Source organism: Canis lupus, chromosome 11, assembly GCF_048164855.1.
Source record: "Canis lupus baileyi chromosome 11, mCanLup2.hap1, whole genome shotgun sequence".
In the NCBI taxonomy this organism is placed as follows: domain Eukaryota; kingdom Metazoa; phylum Chordata; class Mammalia; order Carnivora; family Canidae; genus Canis; species Canis lupus.
In genome coordinates, this window is record NC_132848.1 from 19,758,528 (window position 1) to 19,784,625 (window position 26,098).

At 57.3% G+C, this 26,098-nt stretch overlaps 2 protein-coding genes across 5 annotated transcripts in view; one reads left to right on the forward strand and one right to left on the reverse strand.

Moving 5' to 3' along the window:
- MOV10L1 (Mov10 like RNA helicase 1) overlaps window positions 1–395 on the reverse strand; it is a 72,689-nt gene extending 72,294 nt beyond the window's left edge. Inside the window, exon 1 of the mRNA XM_072843460.1 lies at window positions 110–395. The gene's annotated coding sequence lies outside the window, so the exon portion shown is untranslated. The remainder of the gene's footprint in view (window positions 1–109) is intronic.
- MLC1 (modulator of VRAC current 1) lies at window positions 1–25,496 on the forward strand. Of its 4 annotated transcripts, none has more exons than XM_072843465.1 (13): window positions 1–384; window positions 3,403–3,493; window positions 3,716–3,985; window positions 5,403–5,492; window positions 6,609–6,662; window positions 7,444–7,545; window positions 13,524–13,622; window positions 14,096–14,167; window positions 15,023–15,139; window positions 17,759–17,815; window positions 18,425–18,547; window positions 22,437–22,589; window positions 23,707–25,496. In XM_072843465.1, exons 3-13 carry the CDS (start codon window positions 3,806–3,808, stop codon window positions 23,779–23,781), a joined length of 1,122 nt encoding a protein of 373 aa, XP_072699566.1. In that variant the 5' UTR covers window positions 1–384; window positions 3,403–3,493; window positions 3,716–3,805; the 3' UTR covers window positions 23,782–25,496. The 4 variants fall into 4 exon arrangements, with proteins under 4 accessions (XP_072699566.1, XP_072699568.1, XP_072699567.1 ...); XM_072843467.1 differs by lacking the exon at window positions 1–384 and adding an exon at window positions 2,505–2,670; XM_072843466.1 differs by lacking the exon at window positions 1–384 and having other exon boundaries at window positions 3,158–3,493.
- The last annotated feature ends 602 nt before the right edge of the window (window positions 25,497–26,098 follow it).

Here is a 26,098-nt window from a genome sequence, read left to right on the forward strand (position 1 = left end):
TTGGGCTGCCCCGGGAGCTCGTGACCCGCCCCGCCCCGCCGCCCGGCTCCGGCTGCGCGGTTACAGCCCTCGCAGTCGTTGGTTTTCTCCAGGGCCGCGCGTCTCTTACCTGTCGTTGCTGCTGATCCAGGCTTTGTACCTTCTTAGGGTGGAAAGGAGACGCGCGTTCGCGGAGCCCCAGTCGAGCTGGGCCTGCAGATGGCGGCGTGGATTCCGCGCACTTGTCCTTCGCGGAGACTCCCGGGCGGCCTCGGGGCCTCCTCCTCCCACCGCGCGGATAAACTTCTCCGGAACCGGGGGTTTCTCGCGATTTTGTGCTAATTCCTCCTTAGCGTTTGTCTGGCTCAAAGCAGCAGTCTGCGCGAGACACCCCTGGGGGGGGAGGTACGAGTGAGGGCCCGTCCTGTCAACGGGTGGGGGGGGGGGAGGGTCCGTCCCGTCAGCGGGTGTGGGGGGGGAGGGTCCGTCCCGTCAGCGGGTGTGGGGGGGGAGGGTCCGTCCCGTCAGCGGGTGTGGGGGGGGAGGGTCCGTCCCGTCAGCGGGTGTGGGGGGGGAGGGTCCGTCCCGTCAGCGGGTGTGGGGGGGGAGGGTCCGTCCCGTCAGCGGGTGTGGGGGGGGAGGGTCCGTCCCGTCAGCGGGTGTGGGGGGGAGGGTCCGTCCCGTCAGCGGGTGTGGGGGGGGGAGGGTCCGTCCCGTCAGCGGGTGTGGGGGGGCAGGGTCCGTCCCGTCAGCGGGTGTGGGGGGGCAGGGTCCGTCCCGTCAGCGGGTGTGGGGGGGGGAGGGTCCGTCCCGTCAGCGGGTGTGTGTGGGGGGAAGGGTCCGTCCCGTCAGCGGGTGTGGGGGGGCAGGGTCCGTCCCGTCAGCGGGTGTGGGGGGGGAGGGTCCGTCCCGTCAGCGGGTGTGGGGGGGGGAGGGTCCGTCCCGTCAGCGGGTGTGTGTGGGGGGAAGGGTCCGTCCCGTCAGCGGGTGTGTGGGGGAAGGGTCCGTCCCGTCAGCGGGTGTGTGGGGGAAGGGTCCGTCCCGTCAGCGGGTGTGGGGGGGGAGGGTCCGTCCCGTCAGCGGGTGTGGGGGGGGAGGGTCCGTCCCGTCAGCGGGTGTGGGGGGGGGGAGGGTCCGTCCCGTCAGCGGGTGTGGGGGGGGGGAGGGTCCGTCCCGTCAGCGGGTGTGGGGGGGAGGGTCCGTCCCGTCAGCGGGTGTGGGGGGGAGGGTCCGTCCCGTCAGCGGGTGTGGGGGGGGAGGGTCCGTCCCGTCAGCGGGTGTGGGGGGGGGAGGGTCCGTCCCGTCAGCGGGTGTGTGTGGGGGGAAGGGTCCGTCCCGTCAGCGGGTGTGTGGGGGAAGGGTCCGTCCCGTCAGCGGGTGTGGGGGGGAGGGTCCATCCCGTCAGCGGTGTGGGGGGGAGGGTCCGTCCCGTCAGCGGGTGTGGGGGGGAGGGTCCATCCCGTCAGCGGGTGTGGGGGGGGGAAGGGTCCGTCCCGTTAGCGGCCGTGGCAGGGCCGCACGTCCGAAGCCAGCGGACTCCGCCTCAGCGTGGTCACCTGCGGCCGCGGCGAAGCTCCGTGGCGCCCCGCGTGGGGGCGGAGGCCGAGGAAGGGGCTGCGGGGCAGGCGCTGGCGGCGGCCCAGGCTCCCGCGGAGGCCGGGGAGGAGTGCACTGCGCGGCCCCCTGTGTGGCAGGCCTGCCTCCTGGACTGGAGCCCGCCGCCACCGCCGCTCCCCCGGCGGCGCAGCAGGGCGTCAAGGTCCGTCAGGGGCAGGCGGCGGCCTCGAGGCGTGGCTGCCCCGACGGGTCCTGCGGGCTCCTGGGCGCCTGACGTTCTCGTCGCCGTGGCGCCTCAGAACCCGAGCGCCTGTGGCTCGGCGCCGACCCGCCGCATCTGCTCTCACCGTCGTGCGGCTTGCTCTGTGCGCAGCACCGGATGCGCCCGGGCCTGGAGCCTCCCAGCAGGTCCGCCTCAGAGCCGCAGCCGGGGCTGCGTCCACGCCACAGGGCCTCAGGCCGGTGCCCACCTCGTCCTTGCTCTGCCGCCAGCTGTGCGCCTCGGGCCCTTTGCGGCTGCCGCCCCCTGGCAGCGCTGCTGGAGGCTCCTTCCTCGTCCTCGGTCTTTGCTCAGGCGCCTCCCGCTCAGCGAGGCCCGTCCCGGCGCCGAGGGGCCTCGGGTCATGGAGGAGGGCTTTGTGTTGCGGGCCGTGCCCGCTGTTACCGCCGCGGGAGGACTGCTGGACCGTGTGCGGGTGAGAGCGCTCCTGGCGGGCCGAGCGGCCTTTTCGGGAGCCTCCGTGTGTGAACGTGCGATGGCAGCGGCACTCTGGTGACTGGGAGCACTTCCAAGCGTCGATGGCCTGGGGCCCTGAGGTTCGGGAGGCGCTGCTGCTCTCCGCAGAGACTCAGTTGGGGGCGCGGCGCCGGAGAGGCCTGCTGACCGCGTTCTTCAAACAACCCCGAAGGGTCTGTCTGGCCACGTGGGCTCCTGCTCGCTCGGGCATCTGGGAGACCATCGAGGGGCGTCCTGGACTCGGCCAGGCCAACCTCGGGCGGGACGGAGCCCCCATGGAGCCCCACATCGGCCGTGCTCAGCTCAGGGTCTGCTGGAGGCTCTGTGTCCCCTTACAGCCCCTCCCGGCTCTCCCGGAAAACCAGAAGAGACAACCAGCAAAGGTTGGGAGATTTCAGGTAGGTTCCAGCCCGCTCTGGACTTCCCAGCAGGCGAGGAGCCTTCTCTTCCCCGGTGGAAGAATTCTGTGACAGAGCTGCCGTTAGGTGGACCCGTGCTTCGCTTGAGCTTTGCGTGGATCTGCAGCTTGAGGAGGGGGCTGTCCAGAGCGCCTCCGATCAGCGCTTCACAGCTCCCGGGTCCACAGAGAGCCCGTCTCTGTCACTGTCAGGGCACCAGTGTCCCTGGGCCAAGTCTATTCAGTCCTTTTTCTTTGCTCAGTGAGCAGAAATAAAAGGCCCAGCGGGACCGTGGGGGCTGCCCAGGGGAGCCGGCGGCCACCATGCCAAGCAGGTCAGGGGCCCCGCCGGCCGCGCTGAGTGTGCAAATGCATGTGCGCCCCTGGGACGGAGGTCTTCCTCCGAGGTCACCAGACAGGGGATGGGCTGCCCGATAAGACGGATCACAAGGGCTTTGAATAAAAAGTTACTTGTTTGGAACCCTGGCACGGCCCACCGCCCCGATTCTGCGGGGACCCGCGGCTGGCAGGTGCCCCCGTGTCGCCCGCCTCCTCCCCCACCATCCCCAAGGGGCTGAGCGGAGCGGGGCTGGGCGGGCAGGGCAGTGCTCCGTGCCAGCGGTTAGACAACCATGGACGGGCCAGCCCACTGTCTCCAGCTCATTGACATTCGGGCAGCGGCACCCCTTCCCTGGCTTCGGTGCTGCTGCGACTTTTGTTCCCTTGTGAATAGCAATTGCTGGAAGCCCGAGGCCGGATGGCTCGGTAGCAGCCGCTTCTCGCCTGGAGACAGGAGACCAGGGCTCAGAAGCAAGCTGCTTAAGGTGATTTGACCGGCGCGGGGCTCCTGCAGTGCAGGGTGGGGTGTGTGGGGGGCCTGCGTCACCCGGGCGTTACAGCCGCTTGGGGCTCTCTGGGAAGGTGATCGCAGCCCCTCGGGGGGGGGGGGGGTTAAGTGCTGCTTTTTCCCTTTAGTTTTATGGCATCTCGGTACGGCTGATGTTCCCTTTCCTGAAAACAAATCCCTTTAACTACTCTTGCTCCAGAGTGGCCCGGATAACAGCGGCAGAGGTGACCCCGGCTGCGAGTGCCGCTGTCCTGGGGCTGCCAATGCGACGGTCTGTGCCCTGGGCACCATGTCGCGGGACGAGCAGGGCAGGGAGGAGCTCGGTTACGATCGCATGCCCACCCTGGAGCGCGGAAGGCCTGACGCAGGGAGCTACGCCCTGGACACCAAGCCCAATGACCTCCAGCTGGCGACGAGGCTGCCCCCATGCTTCAGTCACAAGACGTGGGTCCTCTCCGTGTTGATGGGGGTGAGTAGCTCCCCAACAGGACTGGGGAGGCCTCCCCCGCCACGAGCTGTCCCCTGGCCTGGGTGCCGTCCCCGGGGCCTGGGAGAGTGCGCTTCCCGGACTACTTCTCTTCTGGAGCCCCTCAGGCCTGATGTGCTTACTTTGTGTTCTCTGGGTTCAGTTCACGAATGTCCAGCCCCAGCTACTGCTGGTCTCTGGGCTGTGGCTCCTCTATGTCCCACCAGGGTCGGGACAGCCCATGACCAGGCCTCTCCTCTGTGGGGTCATGCGTTGCACTAGGGTAACTTCCACCACCCTCTCCCCGGGGGGGTCTGGAGTTGCCCTGCAAAGACAGGAGGAGGGGCCGTGCTCTGAGTAGACCTCTGGTCAGGGTCCCCGAGGAGGGAAGCCAGGTCCCTGGCACAGGAGAACCCCGTAGTCGGAGGGACAGGGCCAGCAGGAGGCAGGCCTGGGGTCGGGACATTTCCTATCAGACATGCTTGCTGGGCACCGCCCCACTAAAGGGGTCATTTCGGCCCCAGACCAGGCTCACCCAGGCTGGGCCGCTGGATGCACCTCCCTTCAGGCTGGACCCCAGGGCTCTGTGTGGCCTGGGCAGGGAGCTAGGATCCAGGCAGTGCCCTCCCTCCACACTGGGCTTTCCCAGGCCACCCCCCAGCACTCCCGGGGGTCCTGCCCACCCTTCCCTGTCCTACTGAGATGGTTCGCCCGTCCTCCCCGGGTGTGGAGGAAGCCTCTCCTCCCTGCTCCCAGGGCCCTGGACTCTGTGCTGCCTCCCGCTGCCTGTGGCCAGGACACACAATCCTGCTCATTTCCTCGTGAGGGCTGTGTCGTGGTTTTTCTGTTGCCTGGGCCCCAGGCCCTTTGCTCCCATCACAGTGGGGCACACACACCCGGCCTAGACCCTGGGACTGAGCCTTTGACACTGAACCCCGCCCCAGAGCCTCACCCTCAGTGGTACGTTTCAGTCTCCCAGGCCTGACGTGAGGCCTGGCTGCCCCCCAAGCCAGGAAGCCCTTGGACCTGCAGCCCCTTCCTCGAGCAGTCATTTCCCAGCTGTCCACTTGGATTAGCTTTGGGGAGAGCACCAGATGGATGTTTGCCAGCCTCCACGACGCCCGGGGGTCGGGATGCTAAGGCACCTGAAATCGCACATGGTGGGGTGTGTTCAGGAGTGAAGCACCTTTTCTTGCTTTAAATTTCAGCAGAGGTCTCTTTCTGTCTTCCCAGAATGTCGAGGCCCCTAGTCTGACACTGTGGGGGGGGAGTGCGGGCTGAGGCTGTTTTTCAGAGGAGTCTGGTCTGGCGGGATCCGGGCGTCCAAGGTGGCATTGTATAGACTATTAAGTTGTAATCAGAGGACTTGAACCTCAAGTGCACACGCCTGTGTTGTCACTCGAATCGTGCTGTTTTGCAGAGCTGTCTACTTGTGACGTCGGGGTTTTCACTCTACCTGGGAAATGTGTTTCCCTCTGAAATGGATTACTTACGTTGTGCTGCGGGATCGGTAAGCATCGCTCCTCTGTCGAGTCTTTCAGTACCGAGGTTTGAGGTGCGTTTGAGTTTCTTTGCTCTGAAATCTGCATGTTGCTTTCCGTTGCTCCTCGTTCAGTATCTCCCATTCTGACTTCAGTTTCAAGTAAGATTTTTACTTTTTTTTTTTTTTTTTTTTGAGATTTTTACTTTTGAAGTGATTGCTGCAAGTGTCAGTCTCACTCCGCAGATTCCTTGATGGGAAACGGCCCTTGGGTTTCTAGCGGCTGTGAGCTGGCAGGGAGCCCGGCCTCTGCTCTCCTAGAACAAAGCCCCTTGAAAGAATGTGACCCATCCCCTACTGTTCTCTCTGGAGCCTTCTAGGTGGCCCTTCTTGGGGGTTACAGTGACTTCTGACCCAGATGCTCCAGGGCAGCGCTGACCTCGACTGGATATCTCAGCAAAACCTCAGAAGTGACAGGCTGAGGAGACAAGCATGTTCTCCCCCCAGATCCCCCTGTGCCCTCATAGGCCCAGCCCTGGGGCCCTCGTCCACCCACTGCTCTGCGTCCTGCAGGCTCTGTCCCTGTAGCTCATGGGGTCTGTGGGGTCCTGTTGTCCTCAGGGGTGACATCTGGCATGGCCCACAATGCCCAGGCTCGTGCCCTTCCTTCCACCTTCCCACTGGCCTGACATCCCCACGCTTGCCCTCCTCATGCTTCACTTCTGTGGGGGTCAACTCTGGGGGTGTGGGTCTGACGAGAATCTCCTAGGGGCCCTAGGTCTCCTGAACATTTCTTCTCCCTTCACATAGACACGCTTTTCCCTTTTGGGGTAATACGTGAGCTAAGGTGAACTCTGCTGTTCTGCAGTCAGTAGAGGGGACAGTCTGGCTTCTAAGTGTGTTCAGTGAGAATAGCTTCCATTATCTGTCTGCTTTTTCTCTTCAGAAAAATTAAACTTTTCCCAGAATAAATCATTTTGAAAGGCACGAGACCTTCTACCATTGGCAACACCCCTGTGCCTGCAGACTGGTGGCACTTGTTTGGCTGGCATGTCTTGGGTCATTCTGGAAGCTTAAGCACTGCAGCCCAAGTAGGGACACCCAGGGGATCCACTGCTGGCTCACAGAGCTCTGGTTTCTTTTCAGTGCCTTCCCTCAGCAATCGTGAGCTTTGCCGTTTCACGGAGAAACATCAGTGCGGTGAGTCCAGCTTTCCGTGCGGTCTCGGCAGGTGTGGGGGCAGTGCATGGCTCCCAGCTGTGCAAGAGCCCCGGATGGCATAACGTACCAGGCCGCGGGCTGGGGAAACTGGCCGAGGCCGCCTCTGGGGCTGACGGGCACCCGCCCGTGTGTGTGTGTGTGTGTGTGTGTGTGTGTGTGTGATTGCATGCACACATGTATGTGGAAGGGTGCATCTCCACTGCCTGCAAACCCTGAGCTCCCCCAGCAGGGCTTCCTTACCCTCACTCCACCCCCGAGGGGCTGCAGGGCACCCTCCCTGGCTATTTTTTTCTTTTTTTTTTTTTTTTTTAAGACATTTATTTTAGGGAGAGAGAGAGAACAAGCATGGGGTGGGAGGGATAGAGGGAGAAGGAGAATCTCAAGTAGGCTCCCCGCTGAGTGTGGAACTGGATCTCATGACCCTGCAATCATGACCTGAGCTGAAGTTGAGTCAGACGCTCAACCACTGAGCCACCCAGGTGCCCCTTTCTTGGGAGTTTTTTTTTTTTTTTTAAAGATTTTATTTATTCATGAGAGAGGCAGAGACACAGGCAGAGGGAGAAGCAGGCTCCATGCAGGGAGCCCGACGCGGAACTGATCCCAGGTCTCCAGGATCACACTCCGGGCCACAGGCGGCACTAAACCGGGGCTGCCCCCCTTCTTGGGAGTTTTAATTAACAACCTGGAATTTGGTTCAGTGATGCTTTTTTTTTTTTTTTAAGTTATGCAAGAAAGAGTGAACCCTTGTCTTGTTTTCCAGATCCCCAACTTTCAGATCCTGTTTGTGTCCACATTCGCAATCACCACTACATGTTTAATCTGGTTTGGATGCAAACTGGTCGTGAACCCCTCGGCAATAGACGTGAGTCCCTGAGTAGGGCTGTGGGTCCCACCCATTTTCCTGTTTTTTTCCTGGACATGTCTTCCTGCTGATATGGGTGCCAGAGCCCTGGTCCCACCAGGTCTGGTCCAGAGAGGTGCTGTCATTGGGTTGGAAATGTGCAGTAGGCACGCGGTGCATGTGTGTCAAAGTTCTTGAGTCCATGAAGTTTTGAGAATTTTATTTATGCTTTTGAGAATGGTCTTTTTTATTTTCAAAGATTTTATTTGAGAGAGAGCGAGCACAAGTAAGAGAGAGAGAGGAGAGAGAGGGAGAAGCAGATTGCCTACTGAGCAGGGAGCCCAATGCAGGACTCAATCCCAGAACCCTGGGATCATGATGATGCTTAACTGGCCGAGCCACCCAGGTGCCCCATTGAGAATGGTCTTTATTTGTTGCGTTGATTCCAGTGGATGGGTTTGTTGGTAATATCTCTAATGTCTCTTTTACTATGTATTTCATCAAATTTCTGATGCTGTTGACTGGAAGGTGCACTGTTACTGTGTGAACCACTAAGAAAAATGGGAAAACCTTCCCATTTAAACTACGATGGCAGGGACGCCTGGGTGGCTCAGCAGTTGAGCATTTGCCTTTGGCTCAGGGTGTGATCTGGGGATCCGAGATCGAGTCCCACATCGGGCTCCCTACATGCGGCCCACTTCTTCCTCTGCTTGGGTCTCTGCCTCTCCATATCTCTGTCTCTCTTTCTCTCTTTTTCTGTGTCTCTCATGAATGAATGAATGAATAAACAAACAAGCAAACTACGATGGCAGAAAAGTCTCGTATGAAAGAGGGCTTATCAGAGATACCTCAAAACAACAAACAAAAAAACCCTTCTGTTTTATGGGAAATGTTGAACTACTTTTTTTTCAAGATCAGGAAGAGGATGAGGTGACTCTGAGGAAGTGTCAGCCAGGCCCCTGAGGCAGAGGCATGAACATTGTCCTGTGGATCTGGAAGGGACACTCATGTTGCCATAATCTGCAGGCAAAGGGATTCCTGCTTACTTGACCTCAGAATTCACATGTAGCAGGGTTGCTGGGTACGACAATTGTGCTAGCAACAGAACATTCTGGAAAAGTAACTTAAATACAGAAATCATTTTATAGCGATAAACGTGGAGTTCCTGGGAATAAGTTGGAAGGTTTGTGAGGCTGATTTGTAGAAAATCAAAGTCTTCCTGAGAACCAGGATGTCTTCATTAAAGTGGTGCCACAGGCAGGTATGGGGCCAGGAAGACAGGGGTCCCTCACCCCCAACCAGGCCAGCCTGGAGCAGCCCCACATGGGGAGACCATGGCTCTGGGCTTGGAAGAGGGTAGTGCTGTGACCCAGCTGTTGGAGCCCACACCATAAGGGGGACCCCTTCCAGCTCCTGCTGCAGATCCATAAGAGAAGGTCCAGGGCAGGAGGCTGGTTTAGGCACTCACTGAGGAGTGAGGCGCAGTGTCACCCGGCAGCGGGAGGCACTCTCAGCCTCGCTGTAATCAGAGGAGGCAAATGGAAGCCACAAGGAGATGGCATTTCCAGCATCACATGGGCAGAAGCCCCAGGTGCCTGCCTTCCACCTGAAGCGACTCTCACACCCTTTGGAGACAGTCTGGTGTCTGAAGCAACATATACCCTGGGACTCCGTACAGCATCCCCCACACTGTGCAGACCCCGGGAAGCAGTGGTGCACTCGGCCACAAAGTGTGGCTCCAGCAGCCCTGAGTATGGTGCCCAAGACCCCAAAGCAAAACAGATACTCAAATGTCTATTGCCTAGGACAGTGCCCCCAACGACACAGAATGATGAAAGGTTGAGAACCGCACACCAGCCAGCCTTCTCAAGCATGGCCAGGGCTGCAGTGCTGCCCTTCCTGGAGCTGGAACTCCAAATTCCACCCCACCTGGGCCACCACACGGGAATCCACAGGTAGCCAGGCCCTCGGGTGGCTCCTGGCATCTGAAGGTCGAGCAACAGCCCACTGGAAGTGCTTTTGTGGCACCAAGGGCACATGGTTCTAAGGCCTGAACCACCAGTGTCTGGGGATGTGTGTGTGTGCGCGTGCACACACACATACACACACGGGAAATAGCCATGAGTGAGACATGACCTTTCAGGGCTGTGACTCCCACACCCGGCTCCTTGCTTGTGTGGGGCCCCAAATGCTCAGCCCCCGCCTGCGGGCAACCACATCTTGATGTCCCCACGTGGTATATGCAGGAGAGCTCCTCTGTTCCCTGTCCTTCCCCCATCTAGCTCCCCATGAGTCTGCCCAGCGTCAGCAGTAGGGCCTGTCTCCCCAGCATTCTTCAGGGGTGGATCCAGATGGCTCACGTCCAAAGCCCCGCAGCCACAAGCGGGGCCCACATGGACACATTTCTGCAGGCGTCTCCTATGCCAAGGAGCATGCTCTGCCTGCACTGCCTGCACTAGAGCAGGGCCCGGCTCTCACCCTACCGGCCTGCTCAGGCCCCTCAGATCCTACAACCTTCCCTGCATTTGGCATCACCAGTGTTCCCCTGTGTCCCAGTCAGACGGCCCCAGTGGCAGCAACTCATTATGTCCCTTCCCCTTGTCTCATCCCTGATGCTTCTAAGCACGTGGTGCTCCTCTGCCACCTCCTGAGCTTCCCGCCTTGACAGCTGCCTGTTTTTGCCCTTGGCCTATCTGAAAATCGAGGTTGTCTTTCTCCTCATGTCCAGGACTTGATTTTACACAGTACGTGTGTCCCCCCTGCTGCTCCCCACCCTGTCTGGGGGCCACACCACATGGCCTTGGGCCAGAGTCACACCTGCCTCCTCCCTCAAAGCTGACCTCTGACTTTATACTTTGGAAGGGATTTACGGAGTTCCTTAGCAACTGCACCTGGGGTTGCATTATGGTTAAGTTCATAGAATAATTTTGTCCCAAGTAACATCTTTGTTACATTAATCATCCCATGGAAGAGCCTCCTGGTCTCTCCACTTATTCAGATCATCTTCTGTGTCCTTAGGGCATCAGTTTTGTGTCTTCTTGGTCAAGTAATCGCTACGTCATTTACAGATTTTGTTAGTGTTATAAACAGCGTCTTATTTTTTAAATTATATTTTCAGATGGGTTTTTGGAGTGCAGAGAGAAGGTATTGATTTGAAATTTTTCTTTATTTTGAAATATGTTAAGACTCAAAATAACTTGCACAAAGAGTAGGAGAGTTCCTGTGTGCACCTCACCCGGCTTCCCCGAGAGACAGCGTCCCACATGATCAACCAGGAGATTGACCCTTGCTGCTGAATATTCACTTAGGTGAATTTGCAAACTGTACCAGTTTTTAAATAAAAAGGGTATTTATTTCATCAGTTGATTTTGCGTTTGGAAACTTTGCTGAACTCTCTTATCCTTCCTAGTTGTTGTGGATTGTATTGGTTCCACCAGTGTTGTTGTGGATATTCTGATGCAGTGACTGGCAGGTATGGTGGTTAGGATTTCTGCATCACCTTGAAATGGGCCTGTTTCCCTCTTTCAGTTTTAGAGTCAAGGTTACGCTGGCCCATAAAGTAAACTAGGCAGCAATGACCTCTTTCGTGTTTAGGGAATTGATAAAATGAACTGCTTCTTAAAGGTTGTGTAGAACTTGCCTGTAAAGTCATCGTCACCTGAAGCTGTGGCTGAGGATGTTGTTATTAGCATCAGCGTGTTCTGTGTCTTCTTGTGTCAAGGTCTGACTTTTTTTATTTTTTATCAAAAATTTCCCCATATGGTGCAGTTTTTCAAAATTATCAGCATGTAGTAGCTTGTAATGCTGCTCACTATTTTATGTGTGCCATCTGTGATTTCTCCTTTTCATTCCAGAATTTTATTTGTGTCTTTACTGTATAGACCTCATTCATCCAAAGAATCAGCTCTTTAAACATTTTTTTTTTTAATTTTTATTTATTTATGATAGTCACACAGAGAGAGAGAGGGAGGCAGAGACACAGGCAGAGGGAGAAGCAGGCTCCATGCACCAGGAGCCTGATGTGGGATTCGATCCCGGGTCTCCAGGATCGCGCCCTGGGCCAAAGGCAGGCGCCAAACCGCTGCGCCACCCAGGGATCCCAAGAATCAGCTCTTGTTTTGTGAACCTCCTTTGGTTTGTTTCTGGTTGCCATTTTCTCTACTGGTCAGTCTGTCCTTCCCTCACTTCCTATGTCTCTGGGTCTCCGGGCTGCTTCTCTGTCTGTTGGTGGGTCAGTCGGGATGCTACCTCTGTTGAGAGCTGGCAGCCTGGCTCACTCGCGGGGTGTGTCCCGTCCCGTCTTAGCTGCATTCCAGATTCTCATGTAACGTTTTCATCTTTGTTTGGTTCTCAGTGTTGGCGAGGTTCCCCTTTCGCCTCTCCAGACCCACTTCCCACGCCCTGCCTCCCCCTCCCTGCCTGTGCAGAGCAGGCTGCATGGGTGGGCCAGAAGGCTCAGAGAGATACAGATGGGGCACTAAGGAGTGGTTGGTGTGCCCCGTCTCCTGCCTCTGAGGCCTTGGGGGGGGCGGGATGGGGCTGCGTCCTCTCACACAGTCACTCCTGCCTCCCCTGGTCCTCAGTGGTTACTCCTGCCCCCCTGCTAGGTTTCCCTTCTTCCCGGCTCAGACCTGTGAGCTCTCCTCTGGTTAAACTTCCTCCAGTCGCTCCTCGTGGCTGTCCCTGGGTTTTTGCTAGGACCCTCCTGAAACAGATATATGAGATTATTTTTTGAAGTCTTCCATTTGTCGTGTTTTGATATTATCATTACTGTCAGAATGCACAACTTGTAGTGTAGATTTGTTGGAATTTACCAAGGCTTATTTTGTGGCTCAATAGATGGTCAGTTTTTGTTAGTGTTTCACCAAATACTATATTTAAAAAAAAGTTCTCTGTTTTATTTTGCATGTAGGGTTCTGTAGATCAAACATCAATTTCATTTGATTTTAAATGTAGGTTTTATTACCACTAAGGTCTGGCAAGGCCTGCGATCAGGAGACAGTACCATTGGGAAAGCTTGTCACTCACAGCTCGCAAGATAAGGGGGCAGGCCGTGCCCAGGCCGGGGGCACTGGGGGTCGCCCCAGGGGCCAGGGCAGGAGCCTGTCCTGTGGTTTCTGCAGGAGGAACAGACAAGGCAGGTGGACGGGCTCAGGGCTGGCTCATGGGAACACCGTCTGCGGGCTCCAGGGCTCCCTAGTCGCCGGGCACCTGCCCTGGGTGGTGGGAGCAGGTGAGGGAGGCCCCGAGGGCTGGAGCCCCACGGAGGGTGCTGGGCGGGGGCTCTGGGTTGGCTGCTGTGCATAACCTATAGTTAAATTGACTTTAAAGTTTTTTTAAAAATTTATTTATTCATGAAAGACACACAGAGAGAGGCAAAGACACAGGCAGAGGGAGAAGCAGGCTCCTTGCAGGGAGTCCGATGTGGGACTCGATCCTGGGACTCTGGGATCACACCCTGTGCTGAAGGCAGACACTCAACTGCTGAGCCACCCAGGGATCCCTTAAATTGACTTTTTAAAGGATTTTGTTCTATGATGATTAACACAGGCACAGATTCCTGTAATTGCCAACACGATCAAGATATGGAACAGTTCTATTACCCGGGTCTCTTCAGTTGTTGGCAATTATGCATAGAGCTGTGTAAAGCGTGCAGGTTTTGATGTGAACGTAAGCTTTTGTATCTTTAAACACCCAGGAGGGGTGAACCACTAAGGAGGGTTTAGCTCAGGGGTCAGCAGACTGCAGCTCAATGGCCAAATCCAGCCTTTGAGCTAAGGATGGTTTTAAAAGAGAGGAAAGAAAAGACCTACGTGAGTCAGAGGTGATATGTGGCCCTGTGCCTAGCATCAGGCCTTGGACAGGAGAAGCTGCCCAGAGCTTTGAACGGGCTTCTAAACCTATCCATGGGCTTCTAAACCTATCCATAGGATCATCTACATTTACAGAATAAAGGTGAAGAGAGCCAGTTTCATAGACATGGGTCTTCTCTTTGGCAGATAAATTTTAATCTGATTCTGCTCCTTCTGTTGGAGCTTTTCATGGCGGCCACAGTGATCATCTCAGCACGATCAAGTGAGGCGCACTGTAAGCAGAAGGTAGGTCCAGCCCTGTGCTGTATGGGGCACACAGCAGGTGACCCAGAGCGCTCGCTCCCCTGAGGGTGGTGGGCTGCCCCAGGGCACCCTATTGGGCCCCACTCTCCAGGGATTCATGAGGCTCGTGGCCTCGGAGGCAAAGTGGAAGGTGCAACACGACCTCCCCATAGACTGATTCTGGCCCAGCACCACTGCCCCGCGCTTCCCAGGGCGAGACCGAATCTGCTGAAAGGGTCACCTCGTACATATACTGGGATCGCAGGGATTAGTCCTATTTTCCTGACCAGGGAGAGCATTGGACCCGGAGCATGGCTGAGCGGTGGCTGAGACACAGCCAGCTGGTGCTGAGAGCCTGGGCTGTGGCTTTCCTGGGCGCACCCCTGCCCCCAGCCCCTGCAGCAGCTCTCCTGAGGTGCATCCCCCTACCATAGCACATGCAGAGTCACCAGGCCAAATGTGTTGTTTCTTTTCAGGGTCCCATGTTGGAGAGCGCCAACATTTTGTATGAAGTGGCATTTCCTGCCCGGGTCCTAAAATCCTATTCAGTAAGATAAATGTGCCTTTCTCCTTGTTACTTGATTTACTAGGGGAGGTCCGTGGTGATATCCTGTCCCCAGGGTTCAGGAGTTCCTAGTTCACCGCTTCACTCTGGAGGGTCCTGGTTGGCAGGGGGGTGATGGGGCCGCCCTCCATCCTTACCTGCGTGCTTTCCCCCTCATTCTAATAAACCTCCCGCTCTGAGCATGGCACTCAGGATCTCTGCTGGTTGGTTCTGTACTTTCTGCCATGGTTTCTGGAGCTTGTGTCCCTAGGTCCATATGGGCTTCCTCCTCTCATTCCTCAGCAACTTTGCTGATGGCTGCCCCTGTGATGCCTGTGTCGCCGGGTCCCGGTGCCAGGCTCCCTTGTGGTCGGCCTCAGACGCTCAGCTCTGCTTGTCCTTGGGTTGGGGATGCTTCTTTCAGCAGCCTGGGACTGTTGTCCTCTCTGTGGCCTGGTGGATGGAGTCCCTCACGTGCGGGCCCGCATCACCGCGCTGCATGTTTCTACCCAGTTTTACCATTTTTGTCTCTTCCAGCTTCTTTGCCTTCTCCTGTCTCTCCTGTTTTGTTTTTTGTTTTTGTTTTTGTTTTTGTTTTGGTTTCTCTCCTGTTTTTAATTAGTGGGGAGGAGCATCTTCCTTCCTGCTCCTTGCCTTTCTCCTTTTCTCACTAATTTTGAGCTGGAAACTATGCATTTCTCCATGTTCTTTTAGAGGTGGTTCCCAACATTTCAACATAGGTCGTGTGGCTCTTTGGCCCTGAGCTCTTAGAACAGTCCCTTCATGCCCCCTGCCCCCCTGCCCCCTGCCACCTGTCAGACACTCCCTGGGTGATGCTACCTGTGTGTCTGCCCCCCAGGTCATCGAGGTGATTGCTGGTGTCTCTGCTGTCCTGGGTGGGGTTATCGCTCTGAACGTGGATGACGCTGTCTCGGGGCCACACCTCTCAGTGACGTTCTTTTGGATCTTAGTGGCCGTGAGTACACCTTGGTGGCCCTTGTCTGTTTGGCTGTGCAGGCCGGCAGGCTGCTGGCCGAGCCCTGGTCCCCTCTCACCAGGACAGTCACTGTGGGCCTTGGAGCTCAGCTTTGGCGGATTTCGGGTGGGAGAGCAGCTGGAAGAGGAGAGGGTGGAAGGTGGGTGCCGGTGGGCCAAGCAGGACGCTTCGCCTTGGCCGCCCTGCCTGGGTCCTCCCTGGGCCCACAATCGGAGGGATTTGAGAATCCAGGCTCAAATGGGTCAGCAAGTTAACTGTTTTTATACGAACCAATAGCATGGTTTCTTGTCTTGGTGGTTTTCTTGGCGAACACTTACTGGTTTTATTTTGTGCAAGGGTACGATGTATGATATGTTTATCTTGCTTTGTAATGTGATTTGTTTTGTAAAATGTAGCATATTTATGTTATCATCTTATGTTAAATATTACTGTGGTAAAATACCTAACACAACACTGGTGTTCGGTAAGTGCTTGATATACATGGTCGCTATGTTCTGTATGGTTCTTTTGTTGTTTTATGAGCAGTTCTAACATTGGTCATGTAAGTTAATGTTGTTTAGTGTTGAACTGAAATGCCACCTATGGGGCTTCTAGCCCAGTGCCTCCCATTCTCAGTCTTATGCAGCCGTGGCCAGTGTGGACCCCTCACAGCCACATGGGACAGTTAAGATCAACCCTGGCACATCCAAAGTCCCATAGTCCTGGACACCGCAGACACCTGTGCCCCGTGCTTCTGGGAGCTGTCACCCCATGGTGGCTGCTTTGCAGCATCACTGTGTCACATGGTGACACCTGCAGGAGGGGCTGGTTTGTCCCACCTTCTGTCCAGGGTCATCCTGTATGAATGAATAGGATGCAGTGAGCATCCCTGGCCTCATCCAGGAGCTCTTCCTGAAGCTGCCTTGGAGGCCTGGCCTCTGCCCTGACCACTGGCACACTCAGCTGAGGTGCTGCGCTCCTGCTGCGTCCCAGGGCTCAGAGCAATGGCGCAGATGCCTGTGCCCAACCTTACTGATCCCTGGGAATAATGATGGAGATGCTCCCCAATGACTTGGGGGGAGAGGGAGGATGTGGGATGGAGCCACACACCTGGCTGCCGGCTGCCAGTGCACAGGTCAGGCTTGCAAAGCAGAGAACTGGCCTCCTGCCTGCCCCAGCACACAAGTGCACCTGTGAAAATGGAGGAGGCACGTCTACATATTTAACCTCTCAGGTGACCCAGAAGCACCTGGAATTATGTCCTTGAGTTATTGCAACAGAGACCAAATACCTGAGGCTGATGGTGAAGAGACTCGCCTGAGCAGCCCTGTTAACATGCTCGGTGACCCCCCAAGCAGTCATCCCCAGACCAGCCTCCCTGGGCCTTCTCTCTGCAGATGCTCCCAGTCCCCAGCTGTGGAAGAACTGGCCAGGGGTGAGGGGAGTTTCCCTGGTGGGGAGGGCTGAGTCTGGGGACAGTGGGAGAGGCCACAGTCATGGAGCAGGTGGAGAGGGTCAGGGCTCAGGGCCTGGCTGTCCCTGCAGCCTCCCTGGGCCGGGTACGTGTGTGTATGAACAGGAGTCTCTTGGCCTGAGTCACTTCCCCACTGGCTGCTCCATGTCCACGTGCCCTCCTCATAGACACCTTCGCCCTCCACACTCCTTAGAGGGAGGAGACTCCCTGGCCCCAGGCCCACAGCCTGGCCACACCAGCATCTTCAGAGTGCCAGTGTCCCCACCTTCCTTGGCCTGCTCTCCCGTCATCCTCCCTTGGCTGTCCAGGCTCTCAGCCCTGAGCCTGCTCACCCTCAACCCAGAACCCTGAACCAGTGCAGATACGCCCCCAGTATCCGGGGGTCTCAGCTGTTCCCACCCAGGGTGTGGTCATTTCCTTTTCCTCTGTGGGTGTGTGGCTGGGCCATGAGCTCCCTGGGCTCCTTGCGGAGGATGGGCTTTCCTGCTGTGCTTTTCTCTGCCAGGAATGGCGTGAAACTAAATCCATCTCCTTCACATAAGTGGAAAAGGACATCTACCTGTTATGAAAGGGCAGAGGTGCCCATCCAGTGAGGAGCCTGAAGAGCCCAGCTAACCCCATGGTCAAACCCCGTGGTCAAAGTCAGTGTGGCGGGTGGTCCTGGGGAGGCCTGTGTCTCCTGAGGCTCCCTAAGTCTGACGCCGAGGAAGAGCACAGTGGCCCCGGCTGAGGCCAGTTTGTGGCCAGCTGGTGCATCTGATGACGGGGGGATGAGGCTCTCTGGTCAGGGAGACTCCTCTAAGTGCAAGCAGGGTCACCCAACTGTGTCCTGTGCCTGGAATGAAGAACATGTGTGATGTTTGGTGGGGCGCTCGCTGAGAGTGGTACAGGAGCGTGCCCTCTGTCTCCGCGGTGCATGCACACCTGTTCGGGACAGCGTCCTGTGTCTCAGAGAGCCGACGAGGCTGGAGGTCACAGCAGCGATTCCGGGGCACACAGGCACTCCGGCTGTGGCTCCTTGAGCCTTGGAGAGGCCATCCCGTGTCGCCCCACTGGCTCCAAGGATGCACAGGGGAAAGCAGGAGAGGGCGTGACTGCAACCTCAACCATCACCCCTCAAGTTGACGTGTTTTCTTTCCTTTCAGTGTTTTCCAAGTGCCATTGCCAGTCACGTCACAGCCGAGTGTCCCAGCAAGTGTCTGGTAAGTGAAGCCCTTCCCAGGAGCCTGAGGCCTGCTCTGCGGTGCCAGGGCCCAGCTTGCCCCACCTGGGCTGCCGCGTGGTGGGGCAGTTCTGGGAACCAGGCTGCGGGCCAGAGCAGGGGTTGGCCTGGGGAGGCCCCTGTGTGGCTCTGAGGGCAGGACTGTCTGTGGAAACAGGTAGAAAGCCAGGAGAAAGTCTGTGACTCAGCAAAGAGCCTCAGCCTGCGTCCTGTCGGGTTGTCTGTTGTTGACAGGGATAGTTGCTAAATTTGGGCCAGAACAGCCTGCATTTGTACTTGGCAGCACCTGTGTGCAGCGCTGGCCCAGACCACCCAGGCATCGTTCTCTGATGGGGCAGAGGTTAAAGGAACTGGTTTCAGGGCAGCGGGAGGAGGCCACCCGTGCGTGTGTGTTACTTATACAAGAGTGGACACTTGTATCTGAGTTGGGGGACTCGTGACAAGAGCCATGCTCGGAGCTTCTGGTAGCCCAAGCGCAGAGAGCCTAGCGGGAGCCGCGTGCCGAACCCAGAGACTGCCCGCCTGTGCAGGCAGCGGCTCCCGGGCCCCACGGGCCGGCTGGAACCGAGTTCTCGTCTGCTTCCCTCAGGTGGAGGTGCTGATCGCCATCTGCAGCCTCACGTCCCCGCTGCTGTTCACGGCCTCTGGGTACCTGTCATTCAGCATCATGAGAATCATGGAGATCTTCAAAGATTACCCACCGGCCATCAAGGTACGTGTTCTTTTCTCTCAGAACTCTGTACAGATGTGGCCTTGCTGCCCTGTGGGCCACGTGGGAGCGGGCTCTCCCAGGATGGGTGGTCCAGCCCAGCGTCTGACCCGCGTGGGGCCCAAGCTGCATCTCCTTCACTTCTGTGTGGACAGCCAGGTGTCTGTCCTCCTCTCTGGTGGGCGTGTGTCCCCAGCTCCGCACAGGCTGCCTCTTTTCCTAACTTTGGGCATGGTGCCTGGTCTCGAGTGGCCCCCTGCCCGCCTGGACACCCTCTCAGCCCCTCTTGCTTCCATCCTCACTGTAGAATCCGTTATTCATCCAGTCATGTCACAACCTTGCTGGAATTTTTGTTGGAATCACATCAGGTTATAGATAAATCTGAGGGGAGTTGAGGGGTTTTCCACAGATGAACATGCCCATAACGAGGACTCTAGAGTCTCTCGATAACCCCCCATGACTGTCTCCACGGGCTCAGACACACATCACTAGGCTGTCGCTTAGATACCTTGTGGTGTTACCAGCAGGTATTGTATTTACTCCCAAATGTTTATCATGAGAAATTTCAGATATGCAGAAGAATGGAAAGGATTCCCCAGCAGCTTACATGTTGTTTATACACGTGTGTTTACACTGACGGCTGGGAGCACAGACGCATGTGCGTCATTTCTCGGAAGCATCTGAAAGGGAGCAGCAGGAGTCTGACGACAGGACCCTCCACCTTAAAAACCTCGGCATTTCCAAAAGGACAGCCTCCTCCACAGACAGCCCACATGGTACCTGACAGGCCTGAAATCATCACGCAGTGTCACCCTCAGGCCATGTGCATGGATCGTCCCCAAACTGCACCCCATGGGCTGGAGCTTTTGGAGCAGGGCCCGGCCGAGGGCCACAACTTGCCCTTGAGTCTCTCAATTCAGGACAGTCCCCACCTCTTCCCCCAAGACACTGACTTTTTGGAGTCCAGGCCACATGTCTGGGAGAAGGTCCCACTTGTGCATCTCTTTCCTGTGATGCCTGTAGGGGTGAGGTCAGGAGGAAGTGCTGTCCCCTCCCACCTGGTTTGGCAGCAGCTGCCAGAGTGCTCCCAGGTGAGTGGCTCTCGCAGGAAGGAAGTGACCACAACCGTGGTATGAGCCAGGCACCGGTGGATGCCGCGTCCTGGCACCTTGCACGGGGTTAGCCCTGGTGCCTGACCCTTGTCTGAGCTGTTGTTTTACACGGAGGAGTAGAGAAAGATGACCTGCCTGGCTCTCTTGTCCCACATCCCCGACGAGCTGGCACGCAGTGTGACAGGTGCTCCTCTTTGGAATGCCGCTGAGGACTCCTGAGCTGGCCCAGCTGTGGCCAGAGGAGGCACCTGCCAGCCCTGTGCTCCCTGAAGTTACCTGGAAGCCTCTGCTTGCAGACCTGCCCCTGCCCCTGAGCTGCCCGGGCCCCTTCAGAGAGAACCGTACACAGAAGTCAAGCTCTGGGGGCTCTGTGTGCTCATTCTTGCTGGAACATCATTGCTTCTAAGCCTCTTCAAGAGACAGAGCTGAGAACTATAGATTTTACTTATTTTTTTAAAGATTTTATTTATTTATTTATTTTTATTTATTTTGTTTTTAATTTTTATTTATTTATGATAGTCACAGAGAGAGAGAGAGAGAGACAGAGACACAGGCAGAGGGAGAAGCAGGCTCCATGCACCGGGAGCCCGATGTGGGACTCGATCCCGGGTCTCCAGGATCACGCCCTGGGCCAAAGGCAGGCGCCAAACCGCTGCGCCACCCAGGGATCCCAAAGATTTTATTTATTTATTCATGAAAGAGACAGAGAGGCAGGCTCCCTGTGGGGACCCCAATGTGGGACTCGATCCCAGGACCCCAGAATCATTCCCTGAGCCGAAGGCAGGCGCCAAACCACTTGGCCACCCAGAGAGCCCCGAGAAATATAGATTTTTAAAGGCCTTGTATTTATATTGTATTTCCAATTCAGAATTTATGTACTTGGGCTTTTTTGTTATATTTGCATCACTTTTCTCTTCAAAAATCTTGTTTTCTGAGAACATTGAATATAGTCACTATTTTATCTTATAATACATGTAAGAATGTTCCCAAGTCCACCAGCAGCACATCTGCTGAGTGAGGTCACAGCTTCCTCTTTTTTTAAAAATTTTTATTTATTTATGATAGTCACACACACACAGAGAGAGAGAGAGAGGCAGAGACACGGCAGAGGGAGAAGCAGGCTCCATGCACCGGGAGCCCAACGTGGGATTCGATCCCGGGTCTCCAGGATCGTGCCCTGGGCCAAAGGCAGGCGCCAAACCGCTGCGCCACCCAGGGATCCCACAGCTTCCTCTTAACCCATGTAGGAGGTGACGTCACTTATTCAAGGAAATAACCCCCTTTCTGCCCATGGTCATGCTGTTGGTCTAATGTGCGCTCAAATTTAGTATTTTCTGTTTGTATTCCTCAGTACCCAGGATGGGGGCTCTTATGTGTTCTTTAATTATGGGTCGCGTGATGATGTCACGCATCCCCGGCCTGTTCCTGGGGCAGAGGTAGCTGCTCTCTTACCTGCTGTTACCAAGGGCTCCTTGGTGCACACGCGTGGTCTTGAGTCTGTGCGGTGCGTCATTAGGACAGTTAGCTTGGAGAGGGTCTCTGGGTCAGCGGGGACACGTGTGTAGTTTTGTTAGATGGTGACGAGTCCCCCTCACAGGAGGTCCCAAGTCCCCTGGGAGCTCCTGCTTCTCCACAGCCCGCACACAGGGTTGTCAGGCGGGCGAGCCAGAGTGCATGGTGTGGCAGCCGTGCGTACGTGCGTCTCTCTGGACACAAGTGCTGTGGGGCCTTGGGCTGTGCCTGGCGGTGCTGGCGTGTCTTTCTGGGTGAGCTCCTGCCCACTTTCTGGGGGGCTTTGAGCCCCGCCAGTGTTTGGGGGACCAGCGCCCTGTAACGGCAGAGCCAGGAGGAGGCCTCTGTGCGGTGGCTGGCCTGCCTTCTGCTGGCTGTGATTCTGTCATGAGGAAGTTTGTTTTATGTAGTTTGTCAGTGTCTTTCTTGCTTCTGGATTTTAAGTTGCGATGAGAAAGGCTCTTGCTCGTGTCTGGCGGGAGTTTATTCTGGAGTGCGGGGGAGCCAGCCTTTCCTCTCGAGGGCTTCAGACGCCATCCGCTGGGACGCCTATCTTTCCGCCCTCATTGGAGAGGCGGCCCTGATCACACGCTGAGCGTCTGTCTGTGTGGGGACCCGTTTCTGCACCTGACGTTCTCACACGTGTGTTGTCCGGTGCTGCCCTGTTCCTATTGTGAAAGTTTTATTACCGGCTTCACCAGCTGGTGGGCTAGTCTCCTCGTTGCTGATCACTCTGGGTTACCTCACTTTTGTGTATTTGTTTTTTTGTGTTGGACATTTTAGAATCAACTTTGCCTGGCTCCAGAAACTACTCTTTTCTTTTTTTTTTAAATTGGGCGTGGGTTTAAATTTATCCTCGAACTTGAGGACAGGGTTTGTGTCTCCTTGCTGCCTTCCTACAATGACACTGTACAGGGCTGGGGGTTTTATGTTAACATTCGGGGTGTGGGAGACTTGGCTGTGGGCCCCTGGGGCTGCTCACAGGGCTCAGCAGCCTGCGGGCTACCTGTAGATCATCTGTTAAAGCGAGGACAGCAGAACTTCCAGCAGAATCGATTTCCTCCACTCCCATTCATGAGACAGAAATCCCAGTGCAGAAGGGCAGGTACCTGCGGTCGCTCCACACCAGCTCCGGGGAAGCTCCCGGGAGCCCCAGGGCCAGGGCCAGGGCCTGCCTGCATTGCCTCCCTTGGTTGGGGGGAGTGGCCTCAAGGAACCCCGGGGCGCGGCCATGCTGCTCAGCGCTGCACCACCTCATGTCTCGCCAGCAATCCTATGACGTGCTCCTGCTGCTTCTCATGCTGGAGCTGCTGCTGCAGGCCGGCCTCAACACGGGCACCGTCATCCAGTGTGTGAGCTTCAAGCTGGGAGCATCCTGGGATGCCGCACAGACCAGCCAGCAGGAGCGCCCCCCAGGGGAGGTGAGTGGCCTCGGACTCGCTGGCTGCCCTGTCCTGGTGGGGTGGCCCTACACACAGCGTCGCCCGGGAAGCTGCCATGGCCGAATGCCTTCAGCTTTACTCACGGACGTGGACAGGAAGTTGGTCAGCCTCCACACTGGTCACAGAAGTTCCCTCCCCAGCCCCTCATGGGGGCACCGACCCAGCTCCCTACGTGTGGCATCAGTGACCTCTGGCCCACAGGCTCTGGAAGTGACGTCATGCCAGCCCCCGTGCCGGGCTCACGGCAACCCGGACAGTACTCTGCCCAGGTCCTGCCCCGTGTTCCCCATGAGCTGCCCGCCCACAGGTATTTACACTGTGGACTGAGGAGGCTGCTGGAGGGTCCTCCAGGGCTGCCCTGCGTGGACCAGGCCCTCCTCCCACCTGGTGCTACCAGCCCCAGGACCTTTGTGCGGGTGCGCCTGTGCTCCTGCTCTTGGACCCTGCTCAGCAACCCTGGTCCTCTCCAACTGTCCTGGGCTTTCCTTCACGGAGATCCGAGGATGGTGCCCTTTCCTTGTTTTTAACCAGTGAGGGCTGGTCTCCGTGGGGATGGCTCTACCCCCAGGCCTGGGCGGGGACCCCAGGGAGCTGAGTGGTGAAGGAGAGCACCCACCAGGTGCCAGAGGCCTGGGCAACTCTAATTTTAGCAACTGTCTGGTGACCTGTGCTCAAGCACTCTCCTTCCCTGGGTGCCAGGCCCCTCGTCTGTGGGGCCGCTGGGCCCCTGCCCCCGGGAGGAGCTTGGAGGGCCTGGCCCCGCCCCGTTTATTCCTGCACCATGGAGTATATCCTTGCCCTGTCTCTGAGTATTTACTGGACACCTACTATATGCAGGTGCTCCTGCCATGGCGGCCTCCCACCCCGATCCAGAGCCCACCCTGCCCTGGCCGTGTTCCCGCGGGGGATGCGGGCCGAGGTGCCGGTCAGTGGGGGCGTGGAAGAGCAGGGACATCTGCTTCCCCTCCTGGGAGTCCAGCACTGTTTCTGGTCCTGTCACAGGCTGAGAAAAGCCCGCGAGTTAGCAGAGATGTCCTGCCCGCCTGCTGTTGCTCCGGGGCCCAGGAGGAATAACACTCTGCCTGTTTGGCCACAGGTGTCCAGGAGCCCACTGAAGGAGTTCGACAAGGAGAAGGCGTGGAGGGCCGTGGTGGTACAGATGGCCCAGTGAGCACGGGCGGGGAGACCGAGGCAGGAGCAGGGCCCCACCTGGCTAGTTGTCATCTGGCTACCACTGACTTGCCTTCCACCTCCGTCCAGGCCAGGCTGCAAGGTGGAATCTTCATTGCTTAGAGTAGTTTAGTTCTCAGTGTTGACTATTTTGTGTTTATCAGTGTGTTGGGTCCTGGCCGCCCAGGCGCCCCCGGGGCGGTGGCACGGGGCCTTCAGGTGAGGAGGGCAAGCAGGAGCCAGGCCCTCCAGGGCCGAGGGGCATCTGTGTGCTCGGAGGTGTGGCAAGCCACCTGGCTGCTCCCCTGCACCTGGCCAGCCTCCCTGGCCCGTTGTGGAGGAGGCAGCTCGCCGGCCGTGCACAGCCCCACAGGGGTCTCACCAGCTCCCGTGTTTGTCGTCTGAGCGCAGCCGGCCATGCATGGTTTCTGACAAGAGAGCAGAGCTGCACATTCCTGTCATGTCTCATGAGCCAGGGGCGCCCCCACGCTCACAGCTGTCTCTCTGCGAGGCCCAAGTGCCCAAGTTTCCACCTCGTTGCAGAGGGACCTGCCCTCTCCATGGCCCTGGCGTCCGTGTCGCCCCTGGTACGCAGGGACCCGGGTCAGCATTGGCTGCACTGGCACCAGGGGGTTCCCAGCTCCTGACCCCTTTGCCAGCACCCATGCTGGGAGTGACCCTCACCACTGTGACAGCTCAATGTTCTTTGGGGTGGGGCCCCATCCAAGGCTTTGAAAACTTGGGCCACATTTCCTGGTCTCGTCGGCCTTGGTGATGTGGGTGGGGTTGGTCCCGTTCCTCCTGTTGTGGGTTCTGCTTTGACTCCCATTACCATGCCCGAAATCGCAGACAGATGCCCCCGGGACCCTCAGGGGGCATCAGCGTCTCCGTGCACTCTCTGACCTGACTCAGCTGAGCTCGGGCCTGGGCCAGGGGTCTCCCTCATCTGTCACTGCCCCCCCGCCCCGGACACACAGCAGAGGCAGTCTGTGAGAATAACATCCCTTTCACTGAAAAGCACCGCCCAAAATTAGATTGTGTGCCTCTCCTTGTCCCCTGAGTACACCTGGAACTTCTGGGAGGACAGTTACCTTTCCCAGTGGACCTGGTCACTGATGACTCCTCCGCACCCTTCCTTCCGAAGTGGAAAGTTCACTGTCCCCATGTGTCCTTCACAAGCCTACACATGCCCGCGCTGGTCTCTTTCCTTCCCCTGGAAAGAGTGAAGCAGCCTTGTGCTTGGCTGGGAGGTGCTAATGCTTGCTCTTTACTGAGCTCATGGGTGAGGACATGGGGCTGCTGGGTGTAGACTCCAGGATGTGCCCTTCCTCATTTCCCAGCACAAGTGACTGGCTGCCCGTCTTCACCACCAGCTGGGTCATTTTCAAACAGGAGGAATGCAGGTGAGACATGGAGAGGTACTTGGAAGCACTGATGGCTTCTCCTGCACACGTGCACCACCGCCCCCAGCACCCCCCCCCCCCCCCGCCCCACCTGAAGCAGCACAGGCCATGCTGATGTGTTCCTGGGTGTCCAGAAAGTCTGAGTCTTAGAGCCAGAATTAGACGTATGGGGGCTCGATACAGGCTTGTAGTTTATTTCAGAGAGAGCTTGAGAAATCCAGGCAAATGGGGGTTTAAAAATTTATTACTGTCCATTTACATTTTTGTCTGATACAGTTTAGCTTCTCCTGAACAATAAATGCTAACATGTAAACGCAGCCTATTTTATTTCGGGGCTCTTGGGTTCTGAAAACAATGAGAGGGAGAGTGTAGGAGGGCAGGTGGAGGGGAGGACTGGGAGTGCCTCCCCAAGCCTGGGTGGGGGCCCCTGGGGACTGCCTGCCGCAGAGAGGTCCGCTAATGCGAAGTGGGGGCAGCTCCACACTTTGGGGTTGACTCGGGAGTTAGGTGCAGGATAAAGGTAACATGTAGGTTTCTGAAATATAGCAGCGGGAGAAGGTCTTTCCTAGTCCCCCCTCCCTCCAGGAGGCGGGGAGGAAGAGTTGGACGCTGGGGACTTCGGTGGGTGGGGTCACGGGGTGGAGCTGGAACTCACAGGCAGCGGCACTGGCCCCATGAATGACCTGGGGACACCAAGGCCCCCCGGGGTCCCTCACCGGACCCGAAGTCCTCCGACGGCCCTGGTTGCCCAGTGTGCAGTCCCCTGCTCCGCGCTGGGGACCCGGGAGTGGCGGTCGGAGGGAGGCCTGGGGCGGGGCGGGGCTGGTTGTGACTCCCGGGTCTTTATGACTTGGGGGCCTCTGACTGCCAGGGGGGCCTGTGTGACCCCAACAGCCCTGCGCCTGGTGTCCGCTT